The sequence below is a fragment of the Camelina sativa genome, chromosome 16, assembly GCF_030686135.1.
Source record: "Camelina sativa cultivar CO46 ecotype springtype chromosome 16, ASM3068613v1".
Classification (NCBI taxonomy): domain Eukaryota; kingdom Viridiplantae; phylum Streptophyta; class Magnoliopsida; order Brassicales; family Brassicaceae; genus Camelina; species Camelina sativa.
The window spans coordinates 28,356,315-28,376,590 of record NC_141895.1 but is presented as its reverse complement, the minus strand read 5'-3'; the positions used below and the strand labels follow the sequence as shown (position 1 = coordinate 28,376,590).

The window sequence follows — 20,276 nt, the reverse complement described above, 5'->3', positions numbered from 1 at the left end:
AAAATCTTGAGGTATACGATTACGATGTTTGCGAGTATGGACCCACCGGTTTATTAAATTCTCTCTTTATACTGTACATTCCCTCAAATCAACCTTTCCAACTTCTTACTTAAATTTGATCATGTTCCCTAGCGAATCTCTGACATATTATTATTGTCTCCTTCGAAACTGTCTCCTTCGAAACAAGCCCTTCTTTATCCCTTAAGTAAACCTAATAAATAGCCGAGTAAATCATGTTGCTCGAACGAAACTGAACAAACACGCTAACAAATTCCAGTTTACCAAGTCAGAATCAGGTAAATATATAACCCCAGGGCAGAAACAACAAATGCGAAGATTGATACAAAGTAAAATAGTTTCTATGATGCCAAACTGTAACATCAAATCATAACAGCATCAATCACAACATACATACACAACCACGAAAAGGGACATGGTAAGAAGAAAAGAAAAAAAGCATAAGCGAGCGCAAGGCTTAAAAAATCCATATAGTAAACTACAACTACATCTAAGGACAAGGAATGATGAAAAGGAAACCTCAAGATTCCCTCTTCAGATTGTTTTCTGAGGTGGAACTGGAGGAGTCGTGCTTGAACCAGTCCTTGGCACAGAAGAGAGCTTCCAAGGTCACATGTCGAAGGGAGCTCCTGTAGTTGTCCATCTTTTTCACCTCCGTGTCAAACACAGAATCTGGAGAGACGGTGCAAAAGGGTAGGGACAAAACGTCAGCCGCCATCTTGGAGAGGGTAGGGTATTTGGTTCGGTTCAGGCTCCACCAGCGTAGAACCTCAAAGTCCTGTGATCGCGGTATCAGGGATTCCTCCAGGTATTGGTCGAGCTCCGATTTCATCTGTTGGTGACTACCTACCTCGGAGATGTAAAGCTCAAAGTCTGCGAACCCATCTCCAATGGTGATGAGGGGAAACTCCTGTGAAGATGCTTCAAGGTGGTGGCCTTCTTGGAGAAGGACGTCAACGTGGTGACCTTCTTGAGAGATTGTAAATGTGGCTTCTTCCTGTGGCACTGCATGTGATTGAGAATCATGTTGTGCCTCTTCTTCCTGTGGCATTGCATGTGATTGAGGATGTTGGTCTGAGGCTATACCTTCATCTGATTGCTGCTCTTTTTGTGGAGCTTCCTCGCCCTCTCCAGAATACCCATGGCAAAGCATACCATCAGCGTTTTGTGGGTTTTGGCTGGGTTCGGGAATCTGCTCCACTGGCTGTACCTCCTGTGCTACTTTCTCCACTGGCTGAGTGTCCTCTAGTATTCCCTCGACTGCCTGTGTCTCATGTCCTGCACCCTCAACTGGCTGAACATCATTATGCTTTTCCTCCAGCAGGTGTTCCTCCTGAGCCATTTCATCAACTGGTTGAGTGTCCTCGAGCAATTCCTCCACCGGCTGTATCTCATGTCCTCCTTCTTCCTCAACAGACTGAATTTCATCATGCTTCTCAATCTCTTGTACCTCCTGAGCCACATCCTCAACTGGGTGAGTGTCCTCGAGCATTTCCTCCATCGGCTGCATGTCATGAGTTATATCATTGTCGTCCACTTGCTGGTTTTCCAGCAGCATTTCCTCAGTGTGATGACTCTCAGGTGGTATGTCCTCCACTGTCCGGCTCACCTGTGATGTTCCTTCCTGCATCACTTCTTCAACAGGCTGAGTGTCTTCGACGATTTCCTCCACTGACTGTGACTCTGGTACATGTCCTTCCCCCAGCTGGCTGTCTTGAGTCATATCTGTATCCTCCACTGGCTGACTCTTCAGGGGTATGTCCACAGAAGGCACGCTCTCGCACGGAAATTCCTCAATCAGCTGGGTCTCATGGGCCATCTCCTCAGCTGACTGAGACGCATAATGTGTTTCCACCATTGCTTGGCTCTCATGGGATGTCTCATCTGTTAGCTGGCTCTCCTGGGCCGGAGTTGGCTCCCCATTGGTTTGCAGATTTTCTGTCAGAAGCGAACCTTGTGTCAGTCCCTCAATTGGTTTGCTCTCTTCAGACAGCCCTTCCATGATATGGTTATTCTGTGTACCTGAAACTCCCAAATGGCTTTCTTCTTCTCCCTGTGTGGTATTGCCTCCCACCGATACTGTCCCCGTTTGCTGACCTTCTCCAGATAATCCCTCCGTAGGCTGATTCTCTTGTTCTCCCACACCACCTGACTGATCTTCCTGGCGAAGAGGCTCTGCAACTTTCTCTTCTTGGGCATGGGGCGAGGACTCAGCTTTCAACTGGTTTACCTGAGTCTGAGCAACTTCTTGAGAGGCATGACGATCCAAAACATGGTCTCTTGGTTTTTCATTCAGCTGATTGCCATCTTCAGGCTGTTCATATACTTGATCATGTGAAAGCCCATTTGAGTGGTGGTATTCATGAGGCATTTCATGATGGAAGTGAACTTGAGAGATATCTGTTTCTGAAAAGCCATCATTCCCGTGGCCTACATAAGCATCCAGCAGGTAGTGACTCTGTTCAGCATAGTCAAGGTACAGCTCATGTACGGCATCATCAACACTCCTGATCCATTTATCTGCATCTTCCCCGTAAGCCTTAGAGAAACTAAACTCAATAAGCTTCATTTTGAAGCGCGGATCCATCACCACAGCAACTGCCAAAAGCAGCAAACATTCTCTCCAGTACTCGTCAAACTTCTCCTTCATTGGGTTTGCCAGGATTCTAACATCTGCATCTTCACTCATGGCTGTGTGGCTTAGCTCTAGCTGAAGCTTTGTCATTTCATGGTACAAATCGTTTGCTGTCAATCGAGTTGAGCCAGTCAAAACATTGGCTGCGTCAAAAAGAATCTTCAAGCACGAGCAAAGAATCTCAATCTTTCTCCATTCTTCAGGAGATATTGACAATTTATAATCAAGATCGCAGTTTCCTAGACAAGAAAACACTTCTTTGTGTTCACAGGCAGCCAATAACATGTTGTAACTTGTGTCCCACTTCGTTTGGTTGTCAATTAGTAGATCTTTGGTAGAAGGGGTTTGAAGTTGCATCTTCAGTTCATCAAACCTCTCTCCGCAACTGTCATTGGTTTTCACATACTTGACGCTATCACGGACTTTCTTTATGGATGTTTCATAATCCGCAGCTCCAAGCAGATCTTGCGCCATACTGCTTAGGAGGCGAGCATAGCAACTACCCAACAACAACTGACCATTCAATACATGCTGGTTCCTGGCAGACAAACAGCACCTGAGGTTTTCAATAGAGGCTTTATTTACTACTGACTGCCCAACAGTGAGACTGGAAAGCCTTCTCTCAAGATTCCAGTCGGATAAACAAGCTGCAATAGGCTGATTTAAGGCAAAATCAGAATCAGGAGAAGGAACGACAGCAACATTTAGAAGCCTGTGAGTTAGTTTCCAATCCCTATCAATGAAGTGTCCTGTCACAAACGCATAACCCACTGATTGATTAGATGTCCACAAATCTACAGTAAGGTTAACTCGCCCAGGAATCTCACTGATGAAGTTTGAAAGCTTTTGCTTCTCGGACAAGTACATATTGACACAATCGCCGTGAATGGTATTGAAGCTAGCCATACTGAACTGGGGACGAAGGGCCTGCACGAAACCAGTAAATCCAGAATGCTCGACCATGTGAAGGGGATATTCATGCATGATAATCATCTTGGCCATCTCGTTGTAGCAGCGATCTTGATCCAGAGGGAAGTTCATATGTGTAGCAGAAGACCTCTGGCGTTTTTTGGGAGGGCCAGTGGCAGGATCTTTGGAATCAACGACTTGTGCTAGCTGAGTGTTGTCTCGGCTCATTGGACAAATACCCAATTGAATGTGACGCTTAAGGTGGCTAGTCCCAGCCAACTTTTGGCCAGTAATGTAGGCGAAAGATTTCCTGCAGTGCTTGCAGCAGGCTTTGGTAGATCCAGGGCTAGAAGTTTCAATGGTGAAGTGCTCCCAGACCATAGACTTCTTCCTCCTGCGCTTGGCTGGTAGTGTGCCAGGTTCAGGGAGCAGGCCATCATCAGTATCGGCAGTAGGGGCGTCCTCGTTGGGGCGTGTCGGGGTGAACAAAGCCATGGAAGGGTTATGGGAGGTATCGACATCCATATGGGATTGGTCATCAATCTCAAAAGAGCCATTGTTATCAATCAGCATCAAAGAATTATTATCCATACCCTCCACAAGTCCTGCAGGAGGATAGATAGAATCAATGAGTGAGTCTACATAAAATACATAGTAAATCACTTGCTAGCATCATCATCTTCATATCAGTACAGGAGACAATTGGGATAATACTGAAGAGCAAACAAACTGAGCCTAATGTATGTATAATTGAATAATTCAACAGGATGGATTTTTTTTTTTTTTCTTAAAAAAGAAATCGTAAACAACAACAACATAGAGTTATTATCATCATCTTATGATAGATGCAGATTTAGAGAGAATTGAACATATTGATTTGAAAAGAACAAAAAAAAAAAAAAGGGGACGAGATCTGTAATAACCGACCTCAGAACCAGACACCGGGAGGAGATAGTGGAGAATTCAGGCGACAGAGATCCGGAATTAGCCTAAACCCACTGGAAAACCACAGTAAATCGAGTGAGAAGCGAAGCGAGATCTAAGATGGGAACAATTAAGAGAGAGAGAGAGAGAGGAATAGATTAAGATTACCCTTAGATCGTAGCGGCGGGAACGATAAGCGCGAATCGAGACGAAAGAGAGAAACTTTGAAAAATCAAAAAAGAGAGAGAGAGAGAGGAGGGAGACGACGATACGGGACTCGACGAGGGGCTAATGGGCTTTAGGACGAGCTCAGTTCGGCTCTGCTCTTTCTTTTGATCGAAACCCTAAGAAAAAAAAAAAAAAATTTAGAGATTCGAGACTCACAGAACACAACTAATAACTTAATCTGTGTTTGGACCTTATTACGGCTAGGGTTTTGAGCTTTTTTTTTTCTTTTTCTTTCGGCCTTTTCTCATCTGCTTCTATTATATACGAATACGATGAAAGAGGGCATAAACGGTATTTCCTATTTTATATCTCTCTATCCGCCGTAGATCTAAATGGTGGACTTTGCGTCCTGCTTTTATTTTTCCTTTTCGGTCGTACGTACGTACCTGTCAAATTTAACTAGTTAAGTTAGCTTTCCTTTTACCGAATCAATATGTACATTGTCCAAAATTAAGCTTTTCCCACCATACGAGAATGGAAATAGGGAATTCCGATGCAAACACACCAAAATAAAATAAAGAAAGAGAGAGCGTGTAAAAATTGTTGGGAATGGTAAGGGTTGGAGAAAGATGCTGCGGTAGCCATTATTAATAAATCTCATTGGTCTCGCTAGAAAGATAAGATAGAGAGAAAGTCTAACTCAAGAATGGTTGTAATAATTTATCACACCAGTATATCTAAGGAAAGAAAAAAAAAAAAAAAAAAGCATTCTTGGGAGACTTTTTGATCATGACCGTGTTTTATCCACATGTTCCATCAATTTCACTGATTTTTTTCTTTTCTATCAAAACCAACTCGGAAAACCGGTTGTCTCTGTACTACTACATTCTACAGTATATTGAAAGGAGTATTATAGGGGTAGGTAGAGCAGAACCGCCCTCTCTTCTCACAATATGTGCATCAAACTGTAACTGAAAAAGGCAAAAAAATATATATATTGTATTTGTTTTTCCGCAAAAAGACCCTCAGATTAACAAATGAAACAATGAACATTACCACATTCCTACCATGAATGCAGCTTATAAATCCTTTAAACCACGTCCTTTTTTCGAAGATGAATCTCTTATAGGTTATCTCTCAGCCATTTCAGAGCTCCATTTGCCACAGACCTACGTGCAAAAAAAGTTGCAGGACTACGTTTTTAGAAAAAGACTTTTATGTGCTTCAGATTTCAAAGAACACAACCAGAGCTGGACTATTCCCTATATCATTTCAAGGGCACAATATTTTTTATTAATTGACTTACCCTGCTAAGTCTTTGATGCTCTTCCACAAGTCGTTTTCTTGCTCTGGTTCTTGATTTTCCTCCTTAACTTCATCTATCCTGTTTTCCGAGCTACGGGGTGCAGTGCTCAAAGCTACATAACCATAGGTGACATACACATGAGGGGATCCATCAACGTATACGTGTATCATCAAATAGTCTCACATCGATGCAGATACATACAAGATTCAATCGGTTCCATTGATATTATTGGCATTAGAGATTTGACAACTTACTACTGGGTTGCTGAGGCTTAGCACGAGTTCGCGACCGGTTGCTGGATGTGTCCTTCAGAGATGCAAGTTCCTCCAGTAACTCCCGTTCTCCAGCACTGTTCGCAGGATCCAGAAAACCCATTAAGGAATCGACAGAAGCACATACCTTTGTTTGGTTTAGTTAAATTGACCACAAGACAAATTTAGACGGTAATACCTTATTTGATTTGGTATAGATACTTTGACTGTAAACAAGTGGTCACCACGGATAGACGGCCTATTCAGTTTTGGTACTCCTTTCTTTGCCAGGACCAGCACATCACCAGGTTGTGTACCCGGAGGTATCTGCAGTTCAGTGTCTCCTTCAACTGTTTTCACCTACAATTACAAAGATGTTTTCGATTTATAATAAGATGAATGGTCAATTCTGAGAATATCTACACGTACCTAGAATGTACTTATTTGGATATCTGATACAAAGAACTAAATCACCTTCACAACCGCACCCAATATAGCATCAAGGTAACTGATAGAAAGAGTAGATAAAAGGTTTATTCCATCTCTTTGAATTCCCCGGACATCTTCAACATTAAGATATACATACAAATCTCCTGGAGGGCCACTAACGGAAGCAGAAAGCCAATTACCAAAAACCAGAATCATTAAGAATGCTATAACAGAAAGAATGGTTTTCTAACTAGAAATCTTCTCAACATACCCTCTGGGACCAGAATCACCTTCTCCAGCAACTCTAAGGATGCTACCTGCACTAACTCCCGGGGGGATTTTGACTTTGATGCTTTTTTTAATACGCACACGTCCTTCCCCGGAGCATTTCCGGCAATTTTCAGAAATTACCTCACCATCTCCACCACAGTTAGGACATATAGAAACCTAAGATGAAAGAGACCACATATAGGTAACAATCAATACGTTCAGCTATAGAAGGAAGGTAGTGTTACACAGTTACCAGCAAAATCAAACTCTCACAATCAATGAAAACCACAACTGGATTCAACCAAATTCCTAGGGAATTCTCACTTCTGCGCTTTCAACTAAACGAAACAGATTTGAGTGAACTCTATATTGAAATTAGATGTGATGCTCCAATCAGATGCCATTTGTAACATCAGACTTTAATAACTGCAACCGAGAGAAAGCAAACAAAAAGGAAAGAAATCAACTGCAAGGACCTGTGAAAACATGCCAAATGGTGTTTGCTCAGTTCTCATAACTTGACCCCTCCCACCACAAGTGGAGCATATTCTCATTTTGGATCCTGCTTTTGCCCCGGTGCCAGCACAAGCTTCGCATGTCTCCAAATGCGTAAGATCAAATTCTTTCTCAGATCCAAAAATAGCCTCCGACAGTTCTAAGGTGATGTCATACCTGAAATGCAACAGCATGTAATTAATTTCTTTTGATGATTGTCAAAGCTTATGCAGGTTATGGAAAGCAAGGAAAAAGTCCAAAAGAAAGAGCAATGGAATGGACAAACAGACACTACCCTCCTCTGCTTACTCATTAAAGCCCATGCTAGTAGAAATTTTCAGGACACACGCTAAGTTAGGAGACACTAACAATATTTTTACGTTTATCATTAGATAGTATCTTATTAGCAAACAGTGAAATGCTGTTATCCAACAAGAGAATAAAGAAGAAATCATTTGGCGGTTGGTCAATAAATGCAATGTTTTCTAACCAAAAAAAAAAAAAACTCACCGTAAATCTTCCCCTTTGGTAACCCTACTGCGGCGGGTTCTCCCAAAATCAGCTTGGTCCATCCCGGGAAATCCACCCGCACTCGCACCAAAGAATGTCTCGAAGAGGTCAAAGGGGTTTGACTGGTTGGAAATGTAAGAGAAAGGAAATGTCAAGGACAAGTATGCTACAAGCACAGGAGCTGATGGCAACAAATTGTGCCAATCATGAACATGATTATTAAACATAGACAGAAATAGAAAATGTGTTACCGTGTAAGTACCAGAAGCTCCTCCTACAGGACTCTTGACTCCAGCTTCACCATATTGATCATATAATGCTCTCTTTTGCTCATCTGATAGCACCTGACAATGTAGTAGTTCAGTAACCACAATGCAAAAAGAGCTGAGAACTCACATGTATTACTTTAACTCTATTGTAGCAAAAAAATCTTGAAAACAAGGCTATGTAATCATGGATTTTGATGCAAGCGAACAGGTAACAAGAAAAGGAAACCCAAATGGCCGAGATATAGGGTGAGAGGAAGACATGAGCTATGAAGGAGAATCAATCTGGGAACCTTAGCTTTTGGTGCATACCTCATAGGCAGCACTGATTTCCTTGAACTTTTCAGTTGCTCCAGGTTCCTTGTTCACATCGGGATGGTACTACATATAAATCAGTAGAGAAGTTATAGGATCGTAGCTCAATAATGTGAAGCAGAAGATCAAAGTAAATAGAAAATTCAAAATAGCAATTATCATATCCATGTACAATGCACAATGCGGAAACCATTAGAGGATCAAAGCTAACATAAATATTAATAACGGTATGCAGCATAATTGACTTGAATATGATCGATCAGGGTTCCAGATTACTACTCCAGTCATGCAATAATTATCAGTAAAGGGGGAGACCGAAAGAAACAGTGTAATGTAATATACCTGACGAGCGAGACGTCGATACGCAGCTTTAATCTCCTTGTTATTAGCAGATTTAGGCACACCAAGAGTAGCGTAGTAGTCTCCGGAAGCAGCAAACACGACGAGGGAACGGCGAGAGGATCCCCGTCGATTTCGATTAGGCGAAGAAACGGATAAGAAGCTCTTTTGGAACCTGAGACTGGTGCCGCCGTCGGAAAAGGCAGAGAAATTATTACAAGAAAGGGAACGGGGACCATCGGCGGCGGCGGCGAAAGAAAAGAAGCAGAGAGAAGAGGGGATGAGGGAGGGAGAAGCGAGGGCAGCCATTAGAGAAACAAAGGACGTGAGGGAAAAAAAAAGAGATTGGGTCAGTCGATTAAACGAGCCCTCTGTCTCAGTCCTCAGCGGGGAAGCTTGGCAACGGACATTGTTGAGATGATTCCACTTCTCTTTTAGCGAGAGAGCGAAAAAATAAAACTCGACATTCGCGATTTGTGGTGCCAACCTCGCTCACGTGGATCTCTTTTTTTTTTTTTTAATATTAACTTATCTCTCTTCATTGTTCCAGATACGATAGCTTCATTGTTCATATAAAAATAAAACACTAATGGGAAGTGCTGAAGCCAAGTTTCAGGAAATCGATACCATGGGGAAATCACAAGTTTATTAGTCTCCGACAGACTCTCCCCCTAATATTCAGAACAATGTTCAGTTATACAATCCTATACCAAAACACATCCTTGATTTTCCCAATTAATACGACTGAGGAACAGATAAACAACAGCAAAGAAATATATAAAAAAGCAAAGGAAACTCATGTTTGTCCAGGACTACACAGTAATACCAATGCAAAAGCACTTTTTGTTTTCGTATCTCTCTCTCTCTCTCTAACTTGCGTTTATTGCCGCCTTCTCCTCCTGCAAGTAAGTGTCCTCGTTTCCTGGAGAGCTTTTTAGAAGACGTCCGGATTGAATCTTCCTGGCATTGAGTTGCCATGTTCCACTTGCTGCAGCTGCATTTTCAGCGCGTAGTTGTTCACCTGCGTTTTGATCATTCACACTTTTCTTTGTGAGCCATCAACTTAATTTTTAAAACAACCAACACAGACAATTCAACGCAATAGTGCTAGAAAAGCTCTCCACGGTTTTTAAAGCTTACCTCCAGAGTTCTGAGCTTTTCCTGGTACTGAGGAATCAGGTGTTTCAAGAGTTCTAACTGCTGGTTCGCATCTTCGAATGCTTTCTGCCGCTCATGCTGGATAGCAACTGCACGTTTGAGGACTGTGTTGTCCTTGATCAAGGCCTCCACTTGTTGCTGCACTACCACATTCTCCTGTGACATCAGAAAAGGCTGTTCATTTCATACACGAGATGCCAAAAATCCTAGGAATTATTTGCTGCGTCATCATTCTGTTTCGTAATTATCATAGATTTGACAAAATCAAACGAGAATTATTCCTTCCCAACTGTTTCCTAGGTATACTATACATAATTGTGTTAATGGCCAACAGTTTGTAGTCGGTGACAACATTGAAGCTACCCTACATAAGAATAAGCTGATGGTTCAACCTATGTCCGACTACAGCAACCCTGAACTTGATATTGTAAATCCATGCCTAGGGCTCAAAGAACAAATATGATCGCTCTGATAGCCAGCATGTATGCAGAAGGGTGCATATATGTAAGTTTATATATTCAGAATGGAACACATCAAAAAGGATAGGTTTTTGAAAATGCGTTATTACCTCTTGGAATTTTTTTCCAGCTTCTTCACGAGCACGTGCACTTAACATCTTCTCCAAGGCCTCGAGGACTCTAGAGGCACGTAGTTTAGCATCATCGGTACCAGTAGACTGAGTAACCTCCCTGACTAACAATTCAACCCAGTCATCACCACTGGCCGGGGGATTGTCTGTAGCCGTATAAGTAGATGCACCGGCAACGGCATCAGATTCCTCATTAGCACATCCTGCGGCCAAATCTTGAGCTTTCTTCTCCTCAGCGGAGACCAAAGAGTATAAGGTTTTCATGGAAGCATTTAAATCACTTCCATGTTCTTCTAGAGCCTTCACAAGAACCTGAGAACCAAAAATTTGCAAATCTAATCAGATTTCTAAGCTACAAGAAAAGACCTAGCAACTGCACAGGTCAGAATTAAATTGAACAAAGAACCATGAAAATTCGAGGGACAAACACATCAGCCGATACATAGCTAGATACGAAATTGGCGTCTAACAGAGACTAGGCAAGTCGGAGAGCAAGTAGCAGATGCGGGAAAAAAAAAAAGGTAAAGCTAGATCTGCGTGTGGCTCCCAAAACAAAAACTAAAAAAAAAAAAAAAAAAGAGAGAAGAAGAAGACGTACCGTGAGTTCAAGGTGAGGAAAGGCAGAGCGAAGCTGATCAAGCGAAGAGGAAGGAGAGGACCAGATTGGAGAATTGGAAGGAGAAAAGCATCGGAACCTCTTAGAAGAGGGAGGAGAAGGAATATCATCGAAGTAAGATCTCTTGGTTCCGCAATAAACGGCAGACATGGCACAGGTGGAGAAATCCAAAATTGACAATATGATGATGATGATGATGATGATGATGATTCGATCCAAAGAAGCAATAAGTTAGGGTTTGGGTGAAGAAGAAGAAGAAGATGAAGAAGATCTCCGACGAATCGAATCGAAACGAGATACGAGGAGGAGCGTAAGAGAAGAAGGATCTTTTTATCTTTCGTATATCAATCTAATCGGGTTTTTTTAGGTTTTCTTTGACTACAGGGCAGGCCAGGCCAGGGAGGTGGAACCCAAATTTGTCTCTAATTTACCCTTTGTATACACTACAACAACAACTTACACATTATGCAAGCGCCAGGGGCTCTTTCGTACTTTCCTTTATCAACATGGGCGCCCGTTTTCTAATTTTCTATTCAGTCTTCTCAAAATATTTGTTTGCTTTTTAATCACCTTGTGCTTTGTGGTATCGTATACTATAAACAATGCACTAATAATAATACAGTGAAGATTAATTATCAAAAACCAAATCTACCTTGTTTAGTGTTCAAAATCACTATGAATCTTACTTCAATTTTAACAAAGAAAGGTGGTGCTTGCTTGCTATAATTTTCTCCCCAAATTATACATAAAACCAAATTTATTTTGATACATCTTCCAATACTTTTTTGTTTTGTTTGTTTGTTTGGCTACATCCATCAATACAATAGCCACCTCGATCTAGAAAGGATCAAGCTCGAAATGAAGAGTACCAAAACTTAAAAGCTTTTAACTAAGGCGAGCTTAGCTACATACATAAAAGGGTAGCTTGTGTAACTAGCATGAATCATTCCACATTGAATCCTAATAGAATACAATCATTATTTTCATTGCAAGATATCGATTATATTATTGACATAACCGTTGATATTACAATTTATCTAGTTCGCGAATTTGGAAATATAGATGGAGATGACGACCATATATCGCTCGCCAATTAGATAAAAAGGCTTAATTGTATAAGGTTATATCATCAAACTCTCTTGGCTCCACCAGAACGTACAACGGCTTTCCCTTCAGCTTACACTGCCCCTGCATCATATCGCCGAAACCACTTGTTGTTGTTATTTATCTTCTTCACATCTAGTAGTAGTATTAGTTAATGGGCCTATATATATAAGATCCAACAATACTATTGATTCGAAATTTTAAAAAGACCAATTTATACCTTGAACTTAGGCAAACCAACAACGCAGGCACATTCTACAACTTCAGCCCCAGCGCGCTCTAAAGTAAGTCCATAGAGAGAGATAGAGAGAGGCTCGTTAGTTTACCACTCGATCGATAGACGATATAATATTGTGTTACCTTTTTAAAATGCGTATGTAATGTATCATTCAAATCATCTTGTTTAACATTAGTATTCATTTTCTAATAATTTAACAAAAAGTAGAAGAATAATATTTACCCAAGAGGTTAATGGAAGCGGAGAGTGTCCCACCGGTGGCAACTAAATCGTCGATGATGAGAGCTCGTTCATCTGATTTGACAGCCTCCACACTCATCTCTAGACGATCACTTCCATACTCAAGCTCGTACTCTTCGCTTAGCACTCTCCCTTTTTTTTTTTACACCACAACAAAATTAGATCATAAATATCCTTCAGCCACACTTCTCTTATTATAATTATAACTAATTCCAACATCACGTTTTTTTTAGTCTGAGATTTTTATCTACATGTACGTATATAAGTAATCGTACCGGGTAGTTTTCCCGGTTTGCGTAGTGGGACGAACTTAGCACCTATGGCTAATGCGATGGGAGGTCCAAATATGAATCCCCTAGCCTCAACTCCTGCATTATGCATTACTATATTTATCGACCGGTGGTTTATATTATCCTCGAAATCGAGTTTAGATAAGCATTTCTTACTTGTTTGTTTCTAATTGTATTTCCCAAAAGGATCACTAAATGACAAAAAGAAAATAAAATATATATAGAGCCAGACTAACGACAAATTAAAAGGGATGCATGAGTAATTAGTCACCAACCACACTAGACAAGTTAGTTTGTGGGTGTGTAAAATCATTAATCCATCAAAAAGTTGTCCATTGTTTATTCAATCTTTTCATATTGGGAAATCCTCGCCGCTTCGGATTCTATCATATGCCATAATATTACAATAGGAATAATAAGTATATTTTATATATATTATATTATACGTGCGTTGCCTTAAGCTGAATGAATTGATAATTTAAGGGGTGGTGTGTGTCTTTGCTCTTTGGGAAAAAAATAAAAATAAATAGAGAGACTTGAAGAAAAAGTAGATTAATTATGAGCTAGAGAGAGGGTTTATAATTAAAGAAGGGAAAGTGAAAGGAACCAGCAACGAGAGAGATGTTCATGTGCTTGTAACGATCAACGAAGATATCAACAACATGTTTGAAGGCAACTGGATCCAGCAGTAAAGTTGTTATGTCCTGAAACATGATCCCTGCGAGACAAACACACAGAGACTCATAGAAGTTAGTTGATTTTCTCATTTAAGCGAACAAGAAAAATGAAAATAAGTATGCACATAAAGAAAGAAAAGGAAATATAAAATGGACCAGTCTTGGGGAAGTGAGGGACGACGCGAATAGCATCGGAGATGGCTTTTAATCTTGGGTCTCCCTGCAACCCATTCTCCACGGCGAACATATCTCTCACTCGTGCGTACGTGTGTGTGTGTGTCCAAGGAGAAGAGAGAAATGGGTTGGCTGTATTTATAGCATTTCTTTATCATTCTCTCTTTCATATTTCCTTCTACCCACTCATCGTACGTCTCCATCCGAAGTTACTATTTTAAAAATACAGTATGTTTTTTTAATTTTGAAAATATAAACATAATAGTACTCAAATTAAAAGCTCATTTGTAACAACTCAAATATCATAGTGGTTGGGTTTACTTTGTAAATTAAGAACTACTAATGTTCAAATTAATATATCTCTCAATGCAATTTAATAATGGATGATTACAGATAATTGTCTTAGATGGCAAAAATATCCTGATTACTTCGCTAGCATATATCGAGAGGATTTTAGTACGTAGGAGCTTCAGCTAAGGATCACAATTTTTTTTTTTAAAGATCACAATTTTATCAAAGAAGAAGAAAAAACTCAATCAAAACAATTATTAATTTGACATGGGACTTGTTCGTTTAGTTGACGCGGGCGGCAGCGGCATCGGCTGCACTTACATTTTTAACCGCTAAATCAAAACAATGTTTAAAAATGTTAGATGCCAAGGTCGCAGCGTTTGCCGCAGCGTCTTGACGCAGGTACCTGTGATATGCTCAAACTAACCCTAGAGCTACTCTCTCAAACAAGAGATCAACGTAGTACTTAGGGGTCGAATCCATAGAGATTCAAGATCAAACACAATAAATTATAGAGTTTTTGATATTACGCTAAACAGATTAAATTGTATTAAAAACAAAAGAAGACAATGCAAAATATTAAATCAAGGTGTTGTGAAATTAGGAAATAAAAAAATTAAGCCTAGGGAACTATGAAGTATTAAATCAATAGATTAATTAGGGTTAATGCAATAAAAATCAGATCTAGAACTCTAAACTTTTTGGTAAAATAATTCAGTTCTCACTGCAATTATTATATAAATTTAAAACCAGAAAATCCAAATCTCTTTGTAAAATTCTAAGTTAAAAATCAGCTTTAAAAACAAGTTTAGATAAGTTCACAAAATCACTAATTCAAATCTCTTTGTAAAAAGTGATTTTGTTCATCAATGGTTTTAATAAGGAAAACAATTATATTCTCATATCAATTAATTTCCCTAAGATAATAATTATAGGTGATCAATCAAGAACTATTGTGAAGAACAACCAAAGATGAAGATCATAAAAGATTAAGAACCCTAAAAATCACAGATCTAATAAATCATAAAAACCCTGTGAAAAAACTTAAACCTAACAATCAAACTACTCATACATGTTTAATGAAGAACAAGACATCATTCTGAATAATAAGCAATATATATTAAAAAGTAAGAAGGGAGTTCAATAATTCTTTTCTACAAAGCAGTTCTGATCTTTTTCTCTCCCAAAAGCTCTCAATATCTCTCTTTCAAAAACTTACTAGAAAATAACTTCCTAAAATAAAACTTATGGGTTTTCTAAAACCCAAAAACACTATTTATATGTCCTAAAATACGTCAGGGACTTGTGTTGTAATTTAGGAAAACTTTGGGTAAAATTGTAAAACTTCCAATTTCTTCTTTCTCTTGTCGGATAAACATGGACGTCGACCGATGCTCCTTCGGTGTCGGTCGACGCTGCTACTCTGATCCGAGTCCAAGTTCTTTTCCTTCTGTAAAATGCTCCAAAGTCATCCAAACAACTCCACTTTACTCCTTCCGTGCCAAATTCCTAAATAACCTGTAAAGACTCAAAAACAATCCTAGAAACAAATGAAAAGACTCAAAAAACACACTTATATCATAGTTAAAAACCATAAAAACCATGATATATCAACCTGCAACAAGCAAACGAATAAACGTACTTGCGTCTGCCGTAGCCACAGGTACCTGCGTCAACCAAACGAACAAGCCCATGGTCTTTAATACTTGAAGATAATCAAGTGTATGCATTACGTAACCCAAGCTTATTTGTAAATTGGTCATCTGTACCTTTTATATATATATATATATATAATAACATAGATTTAGCATGTCTTTATAGCGATATAAAAACAATTGTCGGATACTATCCAATTTGTATTTATACTATCTCTCTTCAGTGATTTCCCTAAAACAAATCAAATTCCAGAGTTTTGTTCGATGGTAAAATAGGTCGATTAATTTGTTTGTTTTTTTTCTTATACAAAACAAAAAACAAAAATCATTGGGGGGGGGGGGAAATAATAGTTTAGCAGATGAGATCATGAAATATACAAAAAAAAAACAAATAAGCAAAGGCCAAAGGTAAAAAAGAGAAGGGATGGCCCAGATCAAAGAGAGTAGGGAGAGATTTTTCTTTTAAAAGAACGTACGAGAGTAGTGCCTTTTGTTTCGACTGTTGAAGCGCACGCCTGCTCGCTCTTCTCTCTCTCCCACTTATCTTTTTATATTTTTTTCTAATCGTTACTTTTATCATAGTAAAAGGAATTAATAGTAATACCCAATTTAATCAAGGGAAATGTTTTTATGCCCCCACACCACCCATGTTATGCCGTTTTCCAACCAAATTGATTTAACTAATTAATATTCATCCGAAAAAATAGGATTTGGTTTGGATTCAGAATTCGTGTAGGTAGATATATTCTCCGTTTGTCGTTTTTAATCTCCCCACTACTGCTATTACCACTTATTACCCTATCAAAAAGATTTGATTGGATTCAAATTTCAAAATAAGCAATAAGGAAATGTTTTAGAAAATCTTGAAGAAGCCTTGAAAATAGAAGTTTATTAAAGGCAAAATCAAAAAACAATCTGATGAGATGAGAGATTATTATCCTTTCCAGTCCACTAGTCGGATCTGAACCAAATTTTGTATGCTTTTCATGATTTCACCTACACACTATCTCTCTATATCTCTTTACAGTTTTACAATCTCTCTCTATAAAACGACAACAACACTCAGCTCAATTATTTAAGGATTTACATATTGTCTCACAAATCCAACTTCAAAACAGAGACAATTCAATCAGATAAGTGGCTGAGTTTCGTAATTGGTAGGTTCTCTTTTTACTCAAATATCTTATCTTATTGGTCAGTTTATTTTGAACATCTTGAAAGAAAGATTCAAAATAAATCAAAGTAACTTTGTTTTTTACATACACGAATTGTTATAAAAAAACTCCCAAAAAGTAGTTGTAACTTGTAATAGATGATGAAGTTTGAAAACGAAACACAAAGGAATGCGTACCTCACAAATATCTTTCGTGCAGTTAATTTCAAAAGAGACAGCGAAGGACACCAAATCTTGGGAGGACAATCACTACCCAAGATCTCCCTCCTCTGCCTCTCTTTCATTTACTTCGAATCTTATTTTCTTTTTCCTTTTTTAAGTTGAAAGAGAGGGACTTGACCATGTGACTCTGTGCTCTCCTCTAACAGTGACATCAACTCTAATCAGAATGGGAATCTAAGATCCCACTTCTTTGCGTTTTTTTTTTTTACTGTTGGCAGATAGTGTAAGTTACTGTATGCACAACGCGCTCACCTTTTGATGTTACAGTCCAGTGCATGCAGGACAATGAGACCATCACACATCCAATACTAGATTAGACCCACATGCAGATATCCATCAGTCATTACTCATTCCATTCCCTTTAGAAAGTAGAATCCAATCCTGACCTGTAACAACCTTAGTGGCTGTGCCTTGGAGTCTTGGATACTAATTTATTGAGTGGTACACTCTCCGCTCATGACAACATGCGGATCGAGAATGAAAGTCTTGAGCCTTGCTATGGTTTGACACTTGCTGCCGACTTCTGCACTTCCTTCCACGGTTTCTGAGTTTCTTCACGTTACCACCCAATAAACCAAATATGTACATACAAACAAACAAAAGAAAAAGAAAACAGAATTCTATATTATTAAGACAAGAGCAAACCTTTACACTCGGCCAACCGATCATTAAGGGTCAAAAATTCTCAGACTGTTTATAATATTAAAAAGACAATGGCCTACGAGCGGAGTGAAGTTCTTCACTTTCTCAAGATGTACAAGGCAACAATATTCTCAAGCTCCTAGCAACTTGTGAAAGTGTTGACTAGCTTACATATAATAGTAATTCAATGAGATCCTGGTCCATTGATGGAACAAACTTGAAAAATAAAATACTAGGAAGGTTCTAAGAAGAATATAGAAATATGCATTACTATGATAAGAACAGACAGTTTTGCATACAACGGAGGCAAAAGAAGATAATCTTACGCTAGTGGAAGCAAAATGGTGAGGCCAGTTATTGGGTTCAGTAGGTTGGTATGGGTTAAACCATTTTCAGCCTGTATAAGGTTTACCATGCCATTTCACTTCTGAATTAACACATACTCAACCTATTATTGTTTTATTACAAATCAGCTGATCTTACTACTGTGTTCTAGGCTGAAAATATGCGAATAAAAAACGCACCTTCTTTCAGCTTTCGTAATGCATGAAGACAAACAATAGATCCTTTGAATCAATCCTGGACAACAAATTCATAAACCAATAATCACTGAAAGAAAGGAGGAAATGAAGTAGGGAAGATAAGAAGAGGAAGTGACTTACGGTTTTACATCTTGGGCCTGCCACCGAAATGCTTCAAAGAAAATCTGGAAGGACCACTGCGACTCTTAGGTCCTGTTCTGGACACTCCCCAACGTCCAGCATAAGGCAACCATCCTTTGATTAGGTTCACTAGTCTGAATTCTGCTGCCGGTAACTCGTCTTGTGCTCCTGGGTAACACTTCTCAGCTACATCATCCATACTGTTCTGGTATTGGTTTTGTATTTGGATTTCGTTGGCTTCGGATTCCATTTCCAACCTACCATAAAAGAAGCTTCATCAGCAGAGCATTGGAATGCAGAGACGATAAAAGGCAGATTGTCAAAAAGTACTTACTCAAGGTAGCGCTTGCAACTGGGGCTCTTGGATCGTTTGTTCATAGGAGAGTGGTCTATGGACAAATGCCTTACGAAATGTAACTGAAATGTAGAGTGAAAGGGATTACAATGCAAATGAATATGCGTTCTTAAGTAGAAGGGAGATGGAGTAAGACACGAACTTGATCCCCATCATTGAGACCGAGATAACGGATGCTAAGTCTTGTCATTGAGTAATCTCTGGTCACGATAACACAAGCAAAAATGACCCCAGACGTGGGACCTGTAGGCGGAAGATCACGACTGTGTCAGATAGCTCTAACAAGTGTAGAATCTCCAACTTTTCATACGCACAGTCACAGATGATGATGTACCATGAAATCCTGCCGTGGCCTTCCAGAGGAGAAATGGTGAAAACTTGTTCCACAGCTCTTTTGAGCTCTGCCACCGAGCAATCCTTTGCGACTTCCACATCTGCTGAATCGTTGGAAACCATTTTTAACTTGTTGACGACAAGTTATACCAGAATTTTGATAATCGTGTTATGGCAAGATTGTCCTCGACGAAGCCAAAATTATTATACAGTACGTCTAAAAAAATGATTTCAAACCGCAACACAACAAATTCCGAACGCACCAACCAATAATAGAAACCATTAGAGGTCGATTAGCTAAAAGGTTAATCTAAAGAATTCCGAGAGATTGATGTAAAGCAAAGCAGGAAAACAAAAATCACATAGAGAAGAATTTAGTTGACACCTCAAATTGAGATTTTCGGAAACTGGATAAGCAAAATCGTACCGAAAAGGGAACCGTTGAGCTTAACGACGGAAAGCTTGATACGACCCTGAGGAGGAAGTTTCAGGTAGGAAGATCTCCGTCCAGAAATCGAACCACCGTCGTTTAAAGCAACCGACGACAAGAAGCGAGGCTCTATCAACGACCTCAGTCCTCCACTTCGACGACCGTCCCTAACTGGACTATGTTCCTCTCGCATTGCCGCCGCGACACACTACGACACGATTCTGCTCTTCAGGACGGACTTGTGAGAGTCTGAGAGAGAGAGAGAGTCGCCAGAATCGGGAGAGTTTGTTTGTTTGTTTTACGGGGAAACGCAATTACAACTGCATCCTCCTCAGTCCTCCTATATAGAGTATAGCCACAATAAATGCCAGAGAAAAAGAAAAAAACAATTTGTAGTTTGCCTATGGGCACATGGATCACGGCCCAACTCTAACCATCAAAGGCCCATTAACTTGATTCGATTAGCAGTGACTCTAGTCTAGTAAGCGGGTTTGGATAACCGCCTAAGCATTTGTTCGACACCGCCTGATTTACTTTACACACCTCCTCCTCTACTATATTAAAAGGCCGAACGAGGAAAAAAAAAAAAAG

The 20,276-nt window shown here is 39.6% G+C and overlaps 4 protein-coding genes and 1 pseudogene across 13 annotated transcripts; all 5 read right to left on the bottom strand.

Moving 5' to 3' along the window:
- Positions 1 to 337: 337 nt before the first annotated feature.
- Positions 338 to 5,065, bottom strand: LOC104752531 (uncharacterized). Of its 3 annotated transcripts, XM_087490793.1 has the most exons (5): positions 4,905 to 5,036; positions 4,655 to 4,830; positions 4,490 to 4,560; positions 2,041 to 4,167; positions 338 to 1,956 (listed from the first exon to the last, which is right to left on the bottom strand). In XM_087490793.1, exons 4-5 carry the CDS (start codon positions 4,151 to 4,153, stop codon positions 539 to 541), a joined length of 3,531 nt encoding a protein of 1,176 aa, XP_087346919.1. In that variant the 5' UTR covers positions 4,154 to 4,167; positions 4,490 to 4,560; positions 4,655 to 4,830; positions 4,905 to 5,036; the 3' UTR covers positions 338 to 538. The 3 variants fall into 3 exon arrangements, with proteins under 3 accessions (XP_087346919.1, XP_087346918.1, XP_010472998.2); XM_087490792.1 differs by having other exon boundaries at positions 338 to 4,167; XM_010474696.2 differs by having other exon boundaries at positions 338 to 4,167; positions 4,655 to 5,065.
- Positions 5,066 to 5,339: 274 nt separating this feature from the next.
- Positions 5,340 to 9,384, bottom strand: LOC104752530 (uncharacterized). 7 transcript variants are annotated; one of them, XR_015584061.1, is made up of 12 exons: positions 8,839 to 9,384; positions 8,494 to 8,562; positions 8,167 to 8,259; positions 7,916 to 8,037; positions 7,387 to 7,582; positions 6,912 to 7,087; positions 6,686 to 6,815; positions 6,411 to 6,571; positions 6,215 to 6,309; positions 5,961 to 6,072; positions 5,711 to 5,823; positions 5,340 to 5,625 (listed from the first exon to the last, which is right to left on the bottom strand). XR_015584061.1 is itself a non-coding variant. In XM_087490794.1 (11 exons), exons 1-11 carry the CDS (start codon positions 9,142 to 9,144, stop codon positions 5,778 to 5,780), a joined length of 1,506 nt encoding a protein of 501 aa, XP_087346920.1. In that variant the 5' UTR covers positions 9,145 to 9,384; the 3' UTR covers positions 5,551 to 5,777. The 7 variants fall into 7 exon arrangements, 2 of the variants coding, with proteins under 2 accessions (XP_087346920.1, XP_087346921.1); XR_015584060.1 differs by having other exon boundaries at positions 5,722 to 5,823; positions 8,839 to 9,383; XR_015584062.1 differs by having other exon boundaries at positions 5,722 to 5,823; positions 8,167 to 8,249; positions 8,839 to 9,349.
- Positions 9,385 to 9,464: 80 nt separating this feature from the next.
- On the bottom strand, positions 9,465 to 11,834 carry LOC104752529 (uncharacterized). Its single transcript, XM_010474693.3, has 4 exons — positions 11,181 to 11,834; positions 10,562 to 10,894; positions 9,976 to 10,149; positions 9,465 to 9,856 (listed from the first exon to the last, which is right to left on the bottom strand). Exons 1-4 carry the CDS (start codon positions 11,346 to 11,348, stop codon positions 9,770 to 9,772), a joined length of 762 nt encoding a protein of 253 aa, XP_010472995.1. The 5' UTR covers positions 11,349 to 11,834; the 3' UTR covers positions 9,465 to 9,769.
- Positions 11,835 to 12,178: 344 nt separating this feature from the next.
- Positions 12,179 to 14,028, bottom strand: LOC104752528 (adenine phosphoribosyltransferase 2-like). The gene is made up of 6 exons (XM_010474692.3): positions 13,904 to 14,028; positions 13,678 to 13,788; positions 13,056 to 13,148; positions 12,763 to 12,912; positions 12,523 to 12,581; positions 12,179 to 12,386 (listed from the first exon to the last, which is right to left on the bottom strand). Exons 1-6 carry the CDS (start codon positions 13,992 to 13,994, stop codon positions 12,306 to 12,308), a joined length of 585 nt encoding a protein of 194 aa, XP_010472994.1. The 5' UTR covers positions 13,995 to 14,028; the 3' UTR covers positions 12,179 to 12,305.
- Positions 14,029 to 17,034: 3,006 nt separating this feature from the next.
- LOC104752527 (uncharacterized) lies at positions 17,035 to 20,261 on the bottom strand (annotated as a pseudogene). Its single transcript, XR_015584059.1, has 6 exons — positions 19,683 to 20,261; positions 19,257 to 19,356; positions 19,065 to 19,165; positions 18,902 to 18,984; positions 18,568 to 18,824; positions 17,035 to 18,484 (listed from the first exon to the last, which is right to left on the bottom strand). The product of XR_015584059.1 is annotated as an uncharacterized LOC104752527 (transcript).
- Positions 20,262 to 20,276: the final 15 nt, after the last annotated feature.